At 44.2% G+C, this 16,338-nt stretch overlaps 1 protein-coding gene across 1 annotated transcript in view; it reads right to left on the bottom strand.

Moving 5' to 3' along the window:
* Nucleotides 1-16,338, bottom strand: part of LOC126166000 (estradiol 17-beta-dehydrogenase 2-like) — a 413,320-nt gene that overhangs the window by 11,060 nt on the left and 385,922 nt on the right. The window contains exon 6 of the mRNA XM_049920367.1: nucleotides 10,899-10,991. Within this exon, the coding sequence (XP_049776324.1) occupies nucleotides 10,899-10,991 (93 nt within the window). The remainder of the gene's footprint in view (nucleotides 1-10,898; nucleotides 10,992-16,338) is intronic.

The raw sequence follows: 16,338 nt of genomic DNA, 5'->3' as shown, positions 1-16,338 counted from the left end.
ATAGTAAGTTCGAACTAGATCAATGGTAGAAAATATAGTCTTACCGTGAACATTTGCTGAAAAGTCTTCTATATGTGGAACTGGGTACCGGTCTGGAATGGTCCTTGCATTGAGTTGGCGATAGTCACCGCAGGGGCGCCATGCATTCTTCTTTTTAGGCACGATGTGAATTGGGGATGCCCAACTGCTACTAGAAACTCTGCAGATACCTTGTGACAGCATGCTGCGAATTTCCTGCTTTACCACTTTTAGCTTTTCTGCCGTTAAACGTCTAGGCCGAGCGTGAGTTGGTGGCTCTGGCGTGGTCAAAATGTGGTGGACGGTTGTATGCTTGACTGGTGGGAGAGTAGGCGATTGCTGTGTGATCTCGGGGTATCCTTTCAGTAATCGTATATATGGTGTGTCGCCTGTGACTGTGCGTACCTCTAGTGGTGTGATAGAACGGACTTTTCCTGTTGTATGCAGACTAGTAGTCAAATACATTAGTCGCTGACGTCGCAGATCTGGCAGTAAGTTGTAGAAGGACAAAAAATCTGCTCCGATAATAGGCTGTGATATATCTGCCACTGTAAATTGCCATTCAAACACACGGCGTAGCTCCAAAAGGAATAATGTTACTCGACCGTATGTTCTAATTTTGGAGTCATTGGCGGCGAACAGATAACAGTCGTCGCAGCTCCGGCGTGATAGGCGGTTTGCTGGATATAAGGATACTTCTGCGCCTGTATCGACGACAAACTGTAGTTTTGTTCCGCGGTCTGCCACAAAAAGTCGGCGAGTGTTTGCACTGGAAGTTATCGCTGCTACGGTGTCTGCTTCATGTTTCCACTTGCAAGGTGGTACTTGTGGTACCAGCATAAGTTCTGTAGTGATGGTGATCGATTGCGACTTCGTGACCGTCGGCGGCGTGGCCGTTGACGGTTGTGCGTTGTTTGTAATGCGGCTACCTGTGCGGTCAACTCTGCCAGTTGTGATTGTAGGGAGACTAGCGTCACTGTGGGCGAATTTTCTTGTTTTGGCGTTAATGCTGAGACACTTGGTGTGGGATACATTTCAGTTAACCTGTCGGCCGTTTTTGCCAGTGCGTTTAAATCGCCTGCACATAACGTGAGAGTGTTATGAGTATCTGACGGCAAGCGAGACAACCATATATTTCGTAGCACATCATCAGTTACAGTGTACGCAAACGTCGTAACAGTTGTGATGGAGTGCGATCTCCGAGTTCTTCAGTGCGTAGTAGCTTCTCTAGCCGTTTTGCCTCTGATTGTGACAAACGCGTTATTAATGTGTTTTAAATGGATGCATAACGATCGGTATCCGGTGGTGCGGCTAAGATATCTTGTACTTCTGCTGCTAGATATTCTGTAAGTGCTGCAACCACATACAGGGTGTTTCAAAAATTACCGGTATATTTGAAACGGCAATAAAAACTAAACGAGCAGCGATAGAAATACACCGTTTGTTGCAATATGCTTGGGACAACAGTACATTTTCAGGCGGACAAACTTTCGAAATTACAGTAGTTACAATTTTCAACAACAGATGGCGCTGCAAGTGATGTGAAAGATATAGAAGACAACGCAGTCTGTGGGTGCGCCATTCTGTACGTCGTCTTTCTGCTGTAAGCGTGTGCTGTTCACAACGTGCAAGTGTGCTGTAGACAACATGGTTTATTCCTTAGAACAGAGGATTTTTCTGGTGTTGGAATTCCACCGCCTAGAACACAGTGTTGTTGCAACACGACGAAGTTTTCAACGGAGGTTTAATGTAACCAAAGGACCGAAAAGCGATACAATAAAGGATCTGTTTGAAAAATTTCAATGGACTGGGAACGTGACGGATGAACGTGCTGGAAAGGTAGGGCGACCGCGTACGGGAACCACAGAGGGCAACGCGCAGCTAGTGCAGCAGGTGATCCAACAGCGGCCTCGGGTTTCCGTTCGCCGTGTTGCAGCTGCGGTCCAAATGTCGCCAACGTCCACGTATCGTCTCATGCGCCAGAGTTTACACCTCTATCCGTACAAAATTCAAACGCGGCAACCCCTCAGCGCTGCTACCATTGCTGCACGAGAGACATTCGCTAACGATATAGTGCACAGGATTGATGACGGCGATATGCATGTGGGCAGCATTTGGTTTACTGACGAAGCTTATTTTTACCTGGACGGCTTCGTCAATAAACAGAACTGGCGCATATGGGAAACCGAAAAGCCCCATGTTGCAGTCCCATCGTCCCTGCATCCTCAAAAAGTACTGGTCTGGGCCGCCATTTCTTCCAAAGGAATCATTGGCCCATTTTTCAGATCCGAAACGTTTACTGCATCACGCTATCTGGACATTTTTCGTGAATTTGTGGCGGTACAAACTGCCTTAGACGACACTGCGAACACCTCGTGGTTTATGCAAGATGGTGCCCGGCCACATCGCACGGCCGACGTCTTTAATTTCCTGAATGAATATTTCGATGATTGTGTGATTGCTTTGGGCTATCCGAAACATAGAGGAGGCGGCGTGGATTGGCCTCCCTATTCGCCAGACATGAACCCCTGTGACTTCTTTCTGTGGGGACACTTGAAAGACCAGGTGTACCGCCAGAATCCAGAAACAATTGAACAGCTGAAGCAGTACATCTCATCTGCATGTGAAGCCATTCCGCCAGACACGTTGTCAAAGCTTTCGGGTAATTTCATTCAGAGACTACCCCATATTATTGCTACGCATGGTGGATATGTGGAAAATATCGTACTATAGAGTTTCCCAGACCGCAGCGCCATCTGTTGTTGAAAATTGTAACTACTGTAATTTCGAAAGTTTGTCTGCCTGAAAATGTACTGTTGTCCCAAGCATATTGCAACAAACGGTGTATTTCTATCGCTGCTCGTTTAGTTTTTATTGCCGTTTCAAATATACCGGTCATTTTTGAAACACCCTGTAGCTGTACTTTGTTTCGTCCGCCGATATTTGTGCGAGGACGAACTGGCTTTCTAACTGGGCAAACCACAATAGAGGATTATGTAACCAGAATGGTGGTGGTTTTATCGTCACCCCTGTTAATTGCTCTGCTAGCTTCAGGTTGAATTGAGACTGGCGAATCGGTCATTACCGTGCTGAAACGAGCGCGACGCGGCTGGCGCGGAAGTTACAAACGTGAACGTTGCGGAACTTCGTTAAACGCTGAAGCCGACGCGGATGTTAACGTAGTTCGTCGGAGTCGCCAAATGTGGGTGTTGGAGAAAGCAATTCCTTTATTCCCACATATATTTAGCAATAACTTAACACTACACACGTGACTGAATTGTGTAGACATGAACATCACGGAATAACTAACAAAAGCTAAGTCAATGAATAACTATATCACTGCACGTAAATTAACACTTCACGGAATGTTTATGAAGCACTGTACACTTGTGGGGATCGATTGTCAGAAATAGGTCACTACACCAGCATGGAGGGTCACTATAATGTTCGCTGACTTTTATATCGGTATTAGAGGCGAGTTTTTAACAAATTTAGATGTGCGATAACATTGTTTACCTTTATAAAAATAATCAAATTATCCTCATCAGTAAGTTTTCTTTAAATTAGATCAGTAGCAGTGCCCATGTACGTTTTGCAGTGTTACAGAACGAATTTTTATGTACTTTGGTCCCTTTAATGCGTGACACAAAGATCAAATTGTTGTTGTCAACTAATGTATAACTTATTTAATTGGTGACAATAAGGGAACCATGTGTATTATAACGAGTAATATAGATAATTTAGATTTTGATATATTTAATTTGATTGTTTATTGTGTTTAGAAGGTGTGGAAGAATAAATGAACACTGGTCATTGCCATTGTACCTTAACCTCTATGTATTATTAGTAGCGCCAATATACTAATCATTTTTTTTTTAAATCTTGTAGAGTCTTTTCTGGCCATTGGGATTCAGTTCGAAGTGGGACACATCTCTGAAGACAATTCTATTCCAGTCAGTGATATTACAGCCCGAAGATCTGACTGGAAATGCTCCTGACAGCGCTGGAGTACCAACCTGACTGTCACATGCCATACAGCACGTCAATCAGGAGAGATGGTCTGGGGTGCCATTTCTTCTCGTAGCAAGACCCCTTTGGTTGTCATCCGTGATTTCCATCCCATTCAGATAATTCCTCTGTGGTGCCTCGTTTTTTGTTCTAGGAGTGTATTTTAACCATTCAAACCATGTTCATTAATGGAAACAAAACTTGACACACTTATATTCTCGGATGACATATATTTCTTATTTGGAAAATGGCGAATATGGCGACTGCATGGAACGCAAACGCTGACCAGACTGTTGTAGTTACGTCTTAGAAATTTCCTTTTTCTTAACCAGATTTTGCTGACAGACAAAAAATAAGAGAGCAGTGGCTTAGAGTGTTCGTGAAGTGGACTTAGCCGGCAGATTACTATTATGGCCGAAATACTACATATTTTGAGACTTCTAAAAATTTTTGTGGAAAGATCGAATTTTTGTTCACAGTCATAAATCTGCAATTATGTTTGAGCATTACACCTAAGAAACTTGTGTGTGCGTTTTTGTACTTGAAATCATTTATTTTTTTAACAAATAATTTTATTTTGGTGCAAAATTGAATTTTTGTGGTGAAATACTATATTTTCGAGTTACAAATTTTCCATCTCTGTGTGTGGAGTCTTGTTCCACCAGTGTTTTTGACCATGTTGTACGTAAACATTTCGTATTCTGTGCATTAGGAAGGAATCCGTGCTTAATACGAAAATATACATCTTATCTTTGGTCAGATCGTTTGTCTTTGCCTATGTCGTGTACATATGGTTTTTATGAACATTACGGTTAATTCTTGGTATTATTTAATTTTGATTATGCAAGTACAAGACGTAAACGTTTTTAGTCAGGCCGGCCATCACAACTGAAAACAATAAATGTAATAGCCTTTTTTGAAAGTTTGTAAGTACGTAACTACAATTGGGCCTACATAGAATGTACTAAAAATCGACGTTGGCTAGTGAATATTACAGATTTTGTTTTTCTAGTTTTGTACATCATCCATTATCTTCTTCCCTCTTAAAATGTTGTTTGTCCAGGTTTGTGTTTGTCCATAAACCCATTTTTGCTTTGGGCCACATTAATTGCATTCTTCCTGTAGCTGCCAATAATTGCCTATTTAGCGTAGTATTTTAGCCAATATTTGTTTTGCGCACTTACAGGCCCTGACAGGTTCGTTTTGGTACATCACCTTATTTAGTCCTAAAGACAGAATGTCAACTACCTGTTAAGGATGTTTTGAGTCACATGTGTTTTGTGCTTAGGATGTTGTTTTTGAGCCACATGCGTTTTGTGATAATTTAGGCATGAGAATACGAGTAGCATTGGGGCACTTTGTGAGCTCACCATCATGTTTTAGCTACTAATTTTGACAGATGTGTGTGTGTGTGTGTGTGTGTGTGTGTGTGTGTGTGTGTGTGTGTGTGTGGACGCATCGCGAAAGAATTATCCAAATGGGACGGGGTTCGGTAGATGTGACACAGACAAACAAATGATTAGAATTTCAGAAATATTGGATGGTTTATTCAAGAGAAGGATCGTCAGAAATTGGTCAAATCAGTAACGCAATGGCAAACCTTTCGCCCTTATGCAAGCAATTAATCGGCTTGGCATTGATTGACAGAGTTGTTGGATGTGCTCCTGAGGGATGTCGTTCCAAATTCCGTCCAGTAAGTGCGTTTTCTTCACCCTATCGGTCGTCTGACTGGTATGATGCGGCCCGCCGCTATTTCCTCTCCTGTACCAACCTCTTCATCTCAGAGTACCACTTCCAACCTACGTCCTCAATTATCTGCTGGATGTATCCCGATCTCTGTCCTCCTATACAGTTTTTGCCCTCTACAGCGCACCTTCTAGTACCATGTAAGTTATTCCCTAATGTCGTAACAGAAGTCCCATCATCTTGTTCCTTACTCTTGTCAGTGTTTTCCACGTATTCCTTTCCTCTCCGATTCTGCGCAGAACCTTCTCATTCCTTATTATCAGTCTACCAAATTTTCAACATTCATCTTTATCACCACGTACCGAATACTTCGATTCTCTTCTGTTCCTGCTTTCCCACAGTCCATGTTTCACTGTCATGCAAATCTGTCTCAGAAAGTGCATTCTCAGAAATTTCTTTCTCAAATCAAGGCCTAGGTTTGATACTAGTAGACTTCTCTAGGCCAGGAGTGTCCTCCTTGCCAGTGCTGCTCTGCTTTTTATGTCCTCCTTGCTCCGCCCGTCATTGGTTATTTTGCCGCCTAAGTAGAAGAATTCCTTAACTTCATCTACTTTGTGACCATCGATCCTAATCTTAAGTTTATAGCTGTTATCATTTCTGTTACATCTCATTACCTTCGTCTTCCTTCGATTTACTCTCAGTCCTTATTCTGTACTCATTAGACTGTTCGTTCCATTCAGCAGATCATGTAATTCTTTTTCACTTTCTCTGACGATAGCAATATCATCAGCGAATCGTATCATTGATACCCTTTCACCTTGAATTTTAATTTCACTCCTGAACCTATCTTTATTTCCATCATTGCTTCTTCGATCTACAGATCGAAGACTATATCCCTATCTTACCTCCTTTTTAATACGAGCACCTCGTTTGTGATCTTCCATTCTTATTATTCCCCCTTGGCTCCTGTACTCGTTGTATATTACCTGTCTCTTCCTATAGCTTACCCTATTTTTCTCAGAATTTCGAACATCTTGCATACATTTGACACTGTTGAACGCCCTTCCCAGGCTGACAAATCCTATGAACGTGTCTTGAGTTTTCTTTAGTCTTGCTTCCATTACGAAGCGCAGCGTTAGACTTGCCTCTGTGGTGCCTTTACCTTTCCTATAGTCAAACTGATTGTCATCTAACACTTTCTTTTCCATCCTTCTGTATATTATTCTCGTTAAAAACTTGGATGCCTGAGCTGTTAAGCTGATAACGCTTTAATTTTCGTACTTTACCGCTCTTGGAGTCCTCGGAATTGTGTGGATTATACTTTTCCGAAAGTCAGATGGAATATCGCCAGACTTACTGACTCTGCACACCAACGTGGATAGTCGTTTCGTTGCCACTTCTCCTAATGATTTTCGAAATTCTGATGGAATGCGATCTACCCCTTTGCCGTATCTTAAGTCTTCCAAAAACTCTTTTAAATTCTGTTACCAGTACTGGATCCTTATCTCTTCTAAATCGACTTAGTTTCTTCTTCTATCACGTCAGACAATCTTCCCCCTCACAGAAGCCTTCAGTGTAATCTCCCCACCTGTCCGCTCTCTCCTCTGCAATAGTGGAATTCCCGATGCACTCTTAGCGGTACAACCATTGATTTTTCATTATTCTGAGTCAGGCCTTTCGACAATCATTTCTTTTTCCATTTCTTCACATTTTTCATGCAGCCATTTCGTCTTAGCTTCCCTGTACTTCCTATTTATTTCATGACTCAGTGTTTCTGTATTACTTAACTCCCCTGAACATTTTTGTACTTTCTTCTTTCATCGGCCAACTGAAGTCTTTCTTCTGTTATCCTTTGTTTCTTCGCAGTTACTTTCTTTGTATCTATGACTTTCTTTCCAATTTCTGTGATTGTCCTTGTTAGAAACGACCACTCTTCTTCAGCTGAACTGCTTATTGAACTATTTCTTATCGCAATATCTATATCCTTTAAGGAATTTAATTATGTCTCTTCATTCCTTAGTAATTCCATATCCCACTTCTTTGCGTACTGATTCACCCTGACTAACGTCTTAAACTTCAGCCTTCTCTTCATCACACTAATACAATTGTGATCTGAGTCCATATCTGCTCCTGAGTACGCCTTACAATGCAGTATCTGGTTTCGGAATCTTTGTCTCACCATGATGTAACGCTGTTGATTTGCTGTCGTTTCTGATGAGAAAAACCTAACTGTTCACAGAAACACACTCTCTGTCCTACCTTCTTATTCATAACGAATCTTGCGCCCGTTATGCCATTTCCTGCTCATGTTGATATTATCTATACTCATCTGATCAGAAATCCTTGTCTTCTTTCCATTTCACTTCACTGACCCCCCCCCCCCCCCCAACCTAGACTCAGCCTTCGCATTTCGCTTTTCAGATTATCTAGCGTCTGTACCAAGTTCAAGCTTCTGACGTTCCACAGCCCGACTCGTAGACTGTTATCCTTTCGTTGGTTCCCCCCCCCACCCCCACCCCTTGGCAGTCCCGTCCCGGAGATCGAAAGGGGGCCTATTCCGGAATCTGTTGCCAATGGAGAGATCATCATGACAGTTTTTCAGCTACAGGCCACATGTCTGTGGGTACACATTAAGTGTCTTTAATACAGTGGTTTCAATATCGTTCTGCATCCTCATTTCTTTGACCATTGCTGATTCCTTCTCCTGTAGGGGCAGTTTCCCACCCCAAGGGCAAGAGAGTGCCCTGAACTTCTGTCCGCTCCACCGCCCTCTTTGACAGGGCCGTTGCCAGAATGAGGTTCGCTTCTTATGCCAGAAGTCTTCGGCTGCCAATGTTGATTTTTATTTAAAATTCAAGAGCTGGCGGCGTTCCAACTCAGAACCGAGGACGTTTTGTTTACTAACCAGAGACGCTACCGCTAGACCATGTGTACAGAGTGTATCACATTGTCAAAATCGCAAGATGGTTGGAGGGCCCTGCTCATAATGTCCCAAACGTTGTCAGTTAGTGGAAGATCTGGTGACCTTGCTGGCCAAGTTAGGGCTTGGCAGTCACAAAAACATGCCAGAGAATTTCTCGGCATTTGTTGACGGGCATTGTCTTGATGAAATATAAGTCCAGGAATGGCTTGCCATGAAGGACAACAAAACGGGGAGCAGAATATCGTTGACGTACAACTTTGCTTAAGAGTGGGGCGGACGACAGCCAAAGGAGTCCTGCTATGATATGAAATGACACCCCAGACCATTACTCCTGGTTGTCTGGCCATATAATGGGTAACAATCAACTTTTTACCCCACCACTGTACAGTGCATTTACAGACATGTCTTTGTTGGTTATCGGAACTCAATTGGAAGCTGGACTCACCACTGAAGAAAATTCTGTTTCAGTCAATGAGATTCCGGGGCTCGATGACCAGTGAAGACTTGTCTGCAGACGTCCAGGACAGTGGCAGGATAACAACCTGACTGTCACTCACCATGCGATCTGACAATCAGGAATGATGGTCTCGGGTACCATTTAATTCCACACCAGGCCTCTTTGGTTGTGATCTGCGGCACCCTTACACCACATCCGTACATCGACGGTATTTGTTGCCCTTCGTGGCAAGTCATCCTGGGCTTACATTTCAGCAAGATAACGCCCTTCCGCACACGGCGAGAGTTTCTGCTGCTTGTCTTTGTGTTTGCCAAACCCTACGTTTGCCAGCGGGGCCTGCAGATCTCTTCCGAATTGAGAACATTTCTAGCATTACAGGCAGATCTTGCCAACCTGTTTACGGTTTTGTCAATCTAATGCTCCAATTTGACAGAATTTGGCACGATGTCCATCAGGAGCACATCCAACAACTGCAAATAACCCTATCAATCAATGCCAAGCCAAGCCTAATAACTGTATGTATAAGGGGCAGCAGTCGACTAACGTGTTATAGGCGTGCTTAGTTTGTGAGGCTCCTTCCCTTGAAAAAATTATCGATTTTTTCTGAAATTGTAATCATTTTTTGTCTGCAGATGTGCGTCTCATCTGTCAATTTCCGACCCATTTGGATGATTCCTTCGTGGTGCGTTTTTTTCTGTTAGTGCGTGTATTACATGTGGAAATACGGCAAGTTATACTATTTGCGTAATTTTTTTTGAATGAATATTTTTGGACATGACTCAAAACATTCAAAGCTTTCTAATGCTTTTTACCATGGCAGAAAGTATCTGATCGTTGAAGATTTTTGAACATGGTGCTATTTTCAGGTCGTTTGGATGCTTTTGAACATGACGCAAATATCAGATGGTATGGATATTTTAGAACAAGGCACCATAATGGACACAATCGCAAGTGATGTAATTCTGGCATCTCCAGTATTTTGGAACTTTCAAAGATTTTTATCTAGTTTTTAATTTTTTATGTTTTCCCATCATATTGAATTTTTTAGTTTGCTGCCAACATCATCTTGCACTTTGCAATTTCCTGCTTACGCCATTTTGGATTTGCGGATTTACCGCCGTCTGAAATCTTAGGATTTTAGTTTTCCTTCGACTTCAGCGACGGGACTGCATGTGTGACTAGTGGATGCTGCTAGATCTGTGTGGTGGCGCTCCTACAGTCATTTTACTCGCCAAGGAACACATTAATTCTCTTCCTCTTCAAGAGAAATGAAACTTTCTGAAATACGCACTCGCCATCATGTCGATTAGAACAGCATGTTCCTTTCCGTACAACTAGTCGTGAAGATGAGTCAACGAATTTTTTATTTTTTTTATCTTTTTTGTTCAGCATGACTATAGTAACAGAAGGTGTTTATTACAGGAATATGATCGCGCTGACTGTGTAGCATGCCGCGGGATGCGCAGTGTGGGAACCACTGTACAAGGGAATTTTGACACATTACAACCCGGTCATAATAGATAGTGAAATAGCTAGCTGGAACACCAGAAGAAACAACCGGGAAAACACTACCGATGATGAACATACATTTAACACAACGTCTGAAACTACGGTACTTCCAAATAACGACCAGAGCAGTTATGACCAAATATAATTTGATGCGAATATTGTGGTGTCTCTCTTGCGAGAGTCTTGAGTTTTAATGCAGATAGATATGCTGGAAGAATGTTTGCCATTGGCTCTGTGCACTTCTTTTAGCGCCTTTGGAAAGGATTTTGAGAAACGCCGATTTTCTCAAGTACAAACCTGTGTATTACGGCCGACGCAGGCTGACACCATCTCGTCAATCACCTCTGAGATGTTCTTCAAAGCGATCGCCTTGGACGCTCTGAGAATTACCTGGTAGGACAGACAGTGTATTAGTTTTCAGATCAAAAACAGTGAAAAATGAAAAGCTGCAGAAAGACATATGATTTTTTTAGTCGATGCGTAGTACATGCGAAAGCAGGGTTACCAGGATTAAATAACAAGCATCACACAATTTTAAAGTTACGCAAACATTTTGATCATTTGATGTTTTTGGCTGGTCTACCCTCAAGAGTAGGTTTACCTGCCTAACTCGAAACGTTTTGTTGCTCTTGGTGCACTCGGCATCTTTCCTTTGCCTAGTATGAGTGTTACGTATGTATTAAGTGAAGATTACGTGATGAGGTGTGTGGTTATTCTAGTGATATGTTTGCGTTGACAAGCAAAAGACTGAAATTCATGATGGCATATAGTCGAATCTCCTGCCCAATAGCACCAAAGTGGACGCAGAGCGTAATGGCTCCATTTGACGGACAAATCGTAATCAGGAATGCTAATGCCCTCACTCCATGAGACACTGTGGAGAAGCGACCGCTACAAAAGGAGAAATATTGCCAGTAGCCGGTCAATGTGGCCGAGCGGTTCTAGGCGTTTCAGCCTGGAACCGCGCGACCGCTACGGTCGCAGGTCGGAATCCTGCCTCGGGCATGGATGTGTGTGTGTGATGTCCTTAGGTTAGTTAGGTTTAAGTAGTTCTAAGTTTTAGGGGACTGATGACCTCAGATGTTGAGTCCCATAAGTCCCATAGTGCTCAGAGCCATTTGAGCTATTGCCAGTAGAAGTACAACTAACACGGGGGGGGGGGGGGGGTGATTCCAGTGAGTAGGTTGCAGTAGTTATGTATAAATGAAGAGGATTGCACGGGATAGATTAACATTATGAGTTGCATAAAACCAGTCTTCAGACTGCAGACCACGGCAATAGCAGCACTCAGGCGATGACCCAGGTTAGTTATTGCCAAACTTTTGCACTTTCTGGTCACATCAAAACGCTGGACTTGATGGCAAGTAATTTCTTAGAACTGGTTAACGGTTGTTGTGGGAAGGGACCTAACAGCGAGGTAATCGGTCTCATAGGATTAGGGAAGGACGGGGATGGAAGTCAGCCGTGACCTTTCAAAGGAATCATCCCGGCATTTGCCTAGTGCGATTCAGGGAAATCACGGAAAACCTAAATCAGGATGGCCGGTCGCGGGATTCGTAGAACTTTCTCGGATGGAATACTCGAGTTCATAGCGCCTCTCGGATCTCCGTTGACGCATTTCGCAAAGCAGACATGTCTACGATGCATGTTGTTTCAGTAATTACTAATCAGGTTCCCTCAACCCGACGTCACCCGAAGCAAGTTCAGCAAAGGATTTGGAGACGTTTGTCTGTTAGATATAGATACCGGCGCCAAAATTTCCTACCTAAAATTCTTACACGTCGCCGGTCATTAACGCACCCTTGTGTTGTGACTGTCCACCAGGAGGTAACCATTTTGAATCCTGATGGTGGAGGATATTTTCAACGTCAGCACATCTCTGCCAAAAGGAGGGTAGGTGGTAATAACCAAACGTGGAGAAGATGTCATACGGTACGTTATTTATATAAGTACTTATTCCGAACTAATCTTCCAGCCTGTTATCCAATGTAGATTGTACAAGGTGCATTCAAGTTCTAAGGCCTCCGATTTTTTTTCTCCGGACTGGAAAGAGATAGAAACATGCGCATTGTTTTAAAATGAGGCCGCGTTCATTGTCAATACGTCCCAGAGATGGCAGCACCATACAGCAGATGGAATTTTACCGCCAGCGGCGAGAATGAGAACTGTTTTAAATACTTAAAATTGCGACGTTTTCCTTACTTGAACAGTGTGCAATCATTCGTTTTCTGAATTTGCGTGGTGTGAAACCAATTGAAATTCATCAACAGTTGAAGGAGACATGTGGTGATGGAGTTATGGATGTGTCGAAAGTGCGTTCGTGGGTGCGACAGTTTAATGAAGGCAGAACATCGTGTGACAACAAATCGAAACAACCTCAGGCTCGCACAAGCCGGTCTGACGACATGATCGAGAAAGTGGAGAGAATTGTTTTGCGGGATCGCCGAATGACTGTTGAACAGATTGCCTCCAGAGTTGGCATTTCTGTGGCTTCTGTGCACACAATCCTGCATGACGACCTGAAAATGCGAAAAGTGTCATCCAGGTGGGTGCTACGAATGCTGACGGACGACCACATGGTTGCCCTTGTGGCATGTTGCCAAGCAATGTTGACGCGAAACGACAGCATGAATGGGACTTTCTTTTCGTCGGTTGTGTAATGGATGAGACGTGGATGCCATTTTTCATTCCAGAAACAAAGCGCCAGTCAGCTCAATGGAAGGACACCAATTCACCGCAACCAAAAAAATTTCGGGTAACCGCCAGTGCTGAAAAAATGATGGTATGCATGTTCTGGAACAGCGAGGGCGTAATCCTTACGCATTGCGTTCCAAAGTGCACTACGGAAACAGGTGCATCCTACAAAAACGTTTTGAAGAACAAATTCCTTCCTGCACTGCTACAAAAACGTCCGGGAAGGGCTGCGCGTGTGCTGTTTCACCAAGACAACGCACCCGCACATCGAGCTAACGTTACGCAACAGTTTCTTAGTGATAACAACTTTGAAGTGATTCCTCATGCTCCCTACTCACCTGACGTGGCTCCTAGTGACTTTCGGCTTTTTCCAACAATGAAAGACACTCTCCGTGGCCGCACATTCACCAGCCGTGCTGCTATTGCCTCAGCGATTTTCCAGTGGTCAAAACAGACTCCTAAAGAAGCCTTCGCCGCTGCCATGGAATCATGGCGTCAGCGTTGTGAAAAATGTGTACGTCTGCAGGGCGATTACGTCGAGAGTAACGCCAGTTTTATCGATTTCGGGTGAGTAGTTAATTAGAAAAAAAAAATCGGAGGCCTTAGAACTTGAATGCACCTCGTATATCGCACATTTCCATTGCAAAATTAATAAAAATGATGACTTCATAAAACCATTAAATAGTTTTTACTATCTGTATTACGTACATACAGAAGCTTTAAATAGACGTGTCATGTTGCACAGGAATTATTACATGACTTCCGCGAGCTATTTGTGATCTTACCATCGATCTGCACTAAACTAAACGATGGCACTCATCAGAACGACAGACTACCTCGCTACAATGAGACTGGTGTTAAACTTTTCCACTCAAAGTCACATTATACGGCCCACTTGAAGTTATTCAGTCAAAATAATCGTTTTCATTGTTTGAGACGAGCTGAGTGTTGTCAGGAAAGATAGCCTGGCGTCGTGTCGCTGGTCTCGCTCCTCAAAGCGCCTCGCAAGACTTAAAGCGCTACGATACCACTGTCGAGCATCGGAATCTTCAGGAGGCCACACTCCTGAAATGCCCTGGGAGAAAACTGTACGTCCGGCCCTGCCTTTTCAATGAACCTGCCTAATGTACTCAAAACTTCAGCTGCCTCCGCGATTTTAACCCTCCCCCCCCCCCCCTCCCGCACCTCCCACCATTATCAAACTGAAGATTCTTTCTTTTCTCCCTATTGCAGTTTAGTACCCATCTAAGCGTCATAATTCGTCCATGCCATTACATTTGAAAATCTGCTATTCTATTCTTGACTGAACTCTTCACACTCCACGTTTCGCTTCCGTTCAAGGCTACACACACTGGATAAAAAACGGAAAGTGCATATGGAATATTTTACCGCAAATCGTCTTTCTGGGAGTTTGGCCATCTTGTGCAAACCTTTTTCTTTGACGCCACTTCGACGACTTACGTGTCGACGATGAAGAAATGGTGATGATTTAACTAAGGTATTTGATTGTGTTAATCACAAAATATTGCTCCAGAAGTTGGACCGTTACGGAATATGAGGAGAAGCTCACAATTGGTTCACCGTTTACATCAAAACAGATAGCAAAATGTCATTATTCACAGTGTTTAGAATGTCTGTGATGTGTGGTCTGAGTGGGGTTTCTTGGAAATAAGCTGATATTGTTAACAAGAAACGACAATAAAGAACATATATATGGAGAGGCCAATGTGAGAATACCCAGACTAGTGAACAGGAATCGATATAAAGTTCGCGAAATTACACCACTTATGGCCCGAAACGCTCGTTTCTGAGCCAAAAATATCCTTTTAGAATGGGAAGAGAAGTGGGGTTGGGGCCACTTCTGTTCCTTATTTATACACTCCTGGAAACTGAAGTAAGAACACTGTGAATTCATTGTCCCAGGAAGGGGAAACTTTAATGACACATTCCTGGGGTCAGATACATCACATGATCACACTGACAGAACCACAGGCACATAGACACAGGCAACAGAGCATGCACAATGTCGGCACTAGTACAGTGTATATCCACCTTTCGCAGCAATGCAGGCTGCTATTCTCCCATGGAGACGATCGTAGAGATGCTGGATGTAGTCCTGTGGAACGGCTTGCCATGCCATTTCCACCTGGCGCCTCAGTTCGACCAGCGTTCGTGCTGGACGTGCAGACCGCGTGAGACGACGCTTCATCCAGTCCCAAACATGCTCAATGGGGGACAGATCCGGAGATCTTGCTGGCCAGGGTAGTTGACTTACACCTTCTAGAGCACGTTGGGTGGCACGGGATACATGCGGACGTGCATTGTCCTGTTGGAACAGCAAGTTCCCTTGCCGGTCTAGGAATGGTAGAACGATGGGATCGATGACGGTTTGGATGTACCGTGCACTATTCAGTGTCCCCTCGACGATCACCAGCGGTGTACGGCCAGTGTAGGAGATCGCTCCCCACACCATGATGCCGGGTGTTGGCCCTGTGTGCCTCAGTCGTATGCAGTCCTGATTGTGGCGCTCACCTGCACGGCGCCAAACACGCATACGACCATCATTGGCAGCAAGGCAGAAGCGACTCTCATCGCTGCAGACGACACGTCTCCATTCGTCCCTCCATTCACGCCTGTCGCGACACCACTGGAGGCGGGCTGCACGATGTTGGGGCGTGAGCGGAAGACGGCCTAACGGTGTGCGGGACCGTAGCCCAGCTTCATGGAGACGGTTGCGAATGGTCCTCGCCGATACCCCAGGAGCAACAGTGTCCCTAATTTGCTGGGAAGTGGCGGTGCGGTCCCCTACGGCACTGCGTAGGATCCTACGGTCTTGGCGTGCATCCGTGCGTCGCTGCGGTCCGGTCCCAGGTCGACGGGCACGTGCACCTTCCGCCGACCACTGGCGACAACATCGATGTACTGTGGAGACCTCACGCCCCACGTGTTGAGCAATTCGGCGGTACGTCCACCCGGCCTCCCGCATGCCCACTATACGCCCTCGCTCAAAGTCCGTCAACTGCACATACGGTTCACGTCCACG

The sequence above is a fragment of the Schistocerca cancellata genome, chromosome 1 (assembly GCF_023864275.1).
Source record: "Schistocerca cancellata isolate TAMUIC-IGC-003103 chromosome 1, iqSchCanc2.1, whole genome shotgun sequence".
Lineage (NCBI taxonomy): Eukaryota > Metazoa > Arthropoda > Insecta > Orthoptera > Acrididae > Schistocerca > Schistocerca cancellata.
Note: the sequence above shows the minus strand (reverse complement) of the source record. Positions and strands in the feature narration are given on the sequence as shown.